Raw genomic sequence first — 3,964 nt, 5'->3', positions numbered from 1 at the left:
TTGTTAATTTACGTCGCACTAGAGCTGCACAATGGGCTATTGGCGACGGTCTGGGAAACATCCCGGAGGATGATCCGAAGACATGCTATCACAATTTTGATCCTCTGCGGAGGGGATGGCACCCCCGCTTCGGTAGCCTAACGACCTGCGCGCGAAGTCGAGCACTTTACGGTAGCACAGTTTAACGAGGATCAATACCGCACACCCTCGGTCCCTACGTAGACTGATCCAAGTGGTCACCCACCCGCACACTGACCGTAACCAGTGATGCTTGACTTCGGTGATCTGCCGGGAACCGTGTCTTAACGATCAGTCAACTGCGGGACGTGTATATATATATATATATATATTATGACCGTCGTTGAACAGCCGACCCAATTTTATGGAATTACGACTACTAATGTTCAAGACCGTAGCCTTGTAATTTTGTACCCAATCCAGGAGACAGGGGAACTCCTGGACTGAGCATTGGGAGAAATTGTTTCCCGCATTTGCGTTTCATGGAGAGGAAGACCACGAGAACCTCTTACGGTTAGCCTGACGGCAAGGGTACTCTCTCTCTCTCTCTGTTTAATTAAAACAAAGTGTAAGTTTTTGGATTATTTATACTTATTCAATAAGAAAATAGAGGCTGAGATAGTCTGGATGATAAGGCGTTGTCCCATGTCCAAAAGGTCGTGATTTCGACCCCTGCTGGCTGAAGACTCCCCCTGTACATAATGGTTACTGGTACATGCTAAATCTGTCAGGATCACAAAGTCCTCCAAGTTCCCATATCAAATCCAATATCTTTGAGGGTACAGGAAAGGAGATTAATCTTGCACTGGTTCAGGTCAAAATTACGATCTGTGGATTGATGGTGTGTGAATGTGTCCTCCCTGTAAAACGGGATGTGACGCATGTGTGGTAGAAATTGAATTCTTTGCCATAGATTACGCCACTTGAAAGGAAGATCAGCCCTCTGCCCTAATATGGGCTTGAAATTATTGACAAGTGGCATAAGACAACAACAACATAAGTAAATGTTGCGTGGTCCTATTCTTTTTTATACAGCTTTCTGTATGTATGAAAGAAGTTGAAAAAGTCTAATAACTTCTTGAATTGCATCTCTAGATATAATTAATAATGTTATTTTTCTGATTTGTGATAAACTTGCGCAAAACTTAAAAACTATAAAATTTTTTGCTTGACCCTAATATTTTTCTAGCACTTTACATTGCAAATTTTATATGAATATTTTCTCTACTATTACATTTTATTTACTATAGTTTTTTCAATTTACTTTATTTAAAGGAATTTAATTAGCAAGTGTTACTAATATTTTACTATAAATATTGAGATACTGTAAAAGGTGTTTTAATTTTAAATATGTAATAATATTGAAAAGGCCAAAGTGTACCGTATTTATTTATTTATTTTTTTGCCGCTTTCAAGCTCTAATTTAAAAAAATTTTCGTTTACCCTTTCAAAAGCTTCGTCTAACATTTCATGGCTTTAAAAATAATAAAAGGTAACAGCTTTGAGATTTGTTAATTGACGACTTTAAAACTAATTACGTAGTGATATCAAGCTGAATTAATGGAGCAACATTTTTAACATTATGAGTTAAGTTTAACATTTATGACGTTAAACTGTTTAGAGATTTTAACGGCAGTAATTGTTGTAGGTTAGTTATGGTCTTTTAAATGCTGAATTTAAATGAAAATATCATTCGGGGAAAAATTAAAATAAGAGAATGTGTGAAATAGATTAAAAAAATAGCTGAGCTAATGCTTTAAATGCCCGGTGAGGTACGAAAAAATTTATGTTTGAAACAATGAGACTTGATAAAAATAAATTTATCTTTTGTATTTAACTTGAAAGCTAGAAAGCACAGTAATACAATTTGAGTTTACTTATCATTTTCTTAAAATTTCCATTCCTTATGGTTGTTAAATTAATTGTAAAAAAAGTTAAGATGTTATTCGATTCCATATAAAAAAATTTAAATCATGATGCACTTTATCATTTTTAATTGAATTTTAAACTTGCTTGAAAAAAAAATGCAAGCATTTAGCATGCTTAATCTCTTTATTGTTTTAGTACCCATTTGAAAAAAACTTTTTGAGCTATAAATGTAATGGTTTCTTCATTTGCTTACTGAACAAAATGAATAAAGGGTTCATAGAAAAATATATTTATAAAACTTTTTCAGTTGTTAAAAACTAATGTTTATCAAATATTTAATTAACAAGAAATAATGATAAATTGTTTTAAAAAATTTGTTCTTAGACTGAAATGCAGTTCGAAGTGATTTTTAGTTGATATAAAAAAGTGTTGAATCGACGTTATTGAATACCTCTTTAATTTTTTTAAAAGAGGTTATAATTTATCATTTTAATATATATTTCAAAACAGTTTTGTTTCAATTAAATATGTAAAAATTAGTTACGTCTAATTTCCTTATTCCGTCAGTACCCATTTTTATGCAAATTTTCTGAAATGAAAGTTCAAAACAAGTCTAAATTAATTTCTAAATCAATTTCTAAACTAATTTCTAAATTAATTTCTCGCGTTTATGCAAAAATACCATTAAGAATTATATCTTTCCAGCTTTGCATTCCTAAATTTAAGTAGCTAACACATAACAACGGGGTCAATTACATAGAAGAGTGAATTTTTTTTTTTTTTTTTTTTGAAAAAAAATTTTGAATTCTAAGGCGATAAAAACTTGTTATTGTGGTTACACATTTATCACTTTTTTCTATCAGACTGAAAACTAATTAGGTCCTCCGAAATGAGCTTGATTTTTTTTCTGAATGTCAAAAACGCTAATTTAATATTCTTTCAAAACAAAAACGTAAAGCAAGTTTTAACATTAAAATTTAAAAATTCAAAATTTGAAAAGTAAATTAAGAGTAATAAAAATTATATAAGAAATTTAACAAATAGGTTCCTTGTATTCTACACGAAAACTTTAATCGAAGTCAGAATCTACATTATAATCTGACCTGTAAATGATTGAAAAGTGAAAATATGCTCATTTTTAATGAAAATTAAACTTATCATGTAGATTCCAGGGGATCTAAATGTTACATTTCATATACATAGCTGCCAATATTCACGAATTTTTCGTAACATTTTATTTTAATATTTAAAGTGGTAGCAAAACATAGGCTTTTTCTTTTGATGTCTTGAATTTAGAAATTCAATGTAATATTTCTTACAAAAATAGTTTGGCACTTTGTAAATCACTTTTGGAAAGAGTAAAAGTTGGCAGGCATGCATGCGTAATTATTATTATTATTATCAGTATTATTTGCTGTTTATTTACATACTAAATTTTAAATTTTTTAACATGAAAACTAACATTTCTATTTTGAAAAATAATTATTTTTAACGTTTTTTACACAAGAAAATAAATTATTAGGCTCTTAAGAAGGTAAATTATTAGGCTCTTCATTTTGGTAAATACGTGACAACAGGGACAACTTTTTATTAACTTGAAATGTAGAATAATTATGTACAAATGATCATTTCAGCAAAGAACTATGGTTTAAGAGAATAAATTCCTTTAAAACAGATAATTTTATAACTTACTTGATTGTGCTTTTCCTCTGTGGCACAAAAATTCCAGACTAATCAACAAAAAAGTTGCTAAAGTTACCCTCATTCCAATTCTTGAATAAAATTGTTAATGTATGAAGACCATTGGACTAACACACTCTTCACCACTTACAAAAGCGAATAATTTCAATTCTCAGTCTAGACTTCATTGCGATTCAAAATATTGCAGAGTAAAGTGAAATTTTAAACTGTTATTGAATAGTCATTACATGGAATGAATGAGACACAACCATGTCTATTACCTTTGGAATGATAATTTAAAATTTTCTTGTAACTTTATAAAGGTATTACTAATGATGAAAGATAAATAAAGTCGAACATTTATATGTAGTATATATGATCGGCTTTATTTAAAATT

The 3,964-nt window shown here is 30.1% G+C and overlaps 1 protein-coding gene across 1 annotated transcript in view; it reads right to left on the bottom strand.

The window, feature by feature from the left end:
• The window catches only part of LOC107457067 (zonadhesin-like), a 32,827-nt gene extending 29,082 nt beyond the window's left edge, over positions 1–3,745 (bottom strand). The window contains exon 1 of the mRNA XM_016075114.3: positions 3,580–3,745. Within this exon, the coding sequence (XP_015930600.1) occupies positions 3,580–3,652 (73 nt within the window). The 5' untranslated portion in view covers positions 3,653–3,745. The remainder of the gene's footprint in view (positions 1–3,579) is intronic.
• Positions 3,746–3,964: the final 219 nt, after the last annotated feature.

This window comes from Parasteatoda tepidariorum, chromosome X1 (genome assembly GCF_043381705.1).
Source record: "Parasteatoda tepidariorum isolate YZ-2023 chromosome X1, CAS_Ptep_4.0, whole genome shotgun sequence".
Taxonomy (NCBI): domain Eukaryota; kingdom Metazoa; phylum Arthropoda; class Arachnida; order Araneae; family Theridiidae; genus Parasteatoda; species Parasteatoda tepidariorum.
The sequence above is the reverse complement of the archived record's forward strand: the minus strand, read 5'-3'. Positions and strand labels throughout refer to the sequence as shown.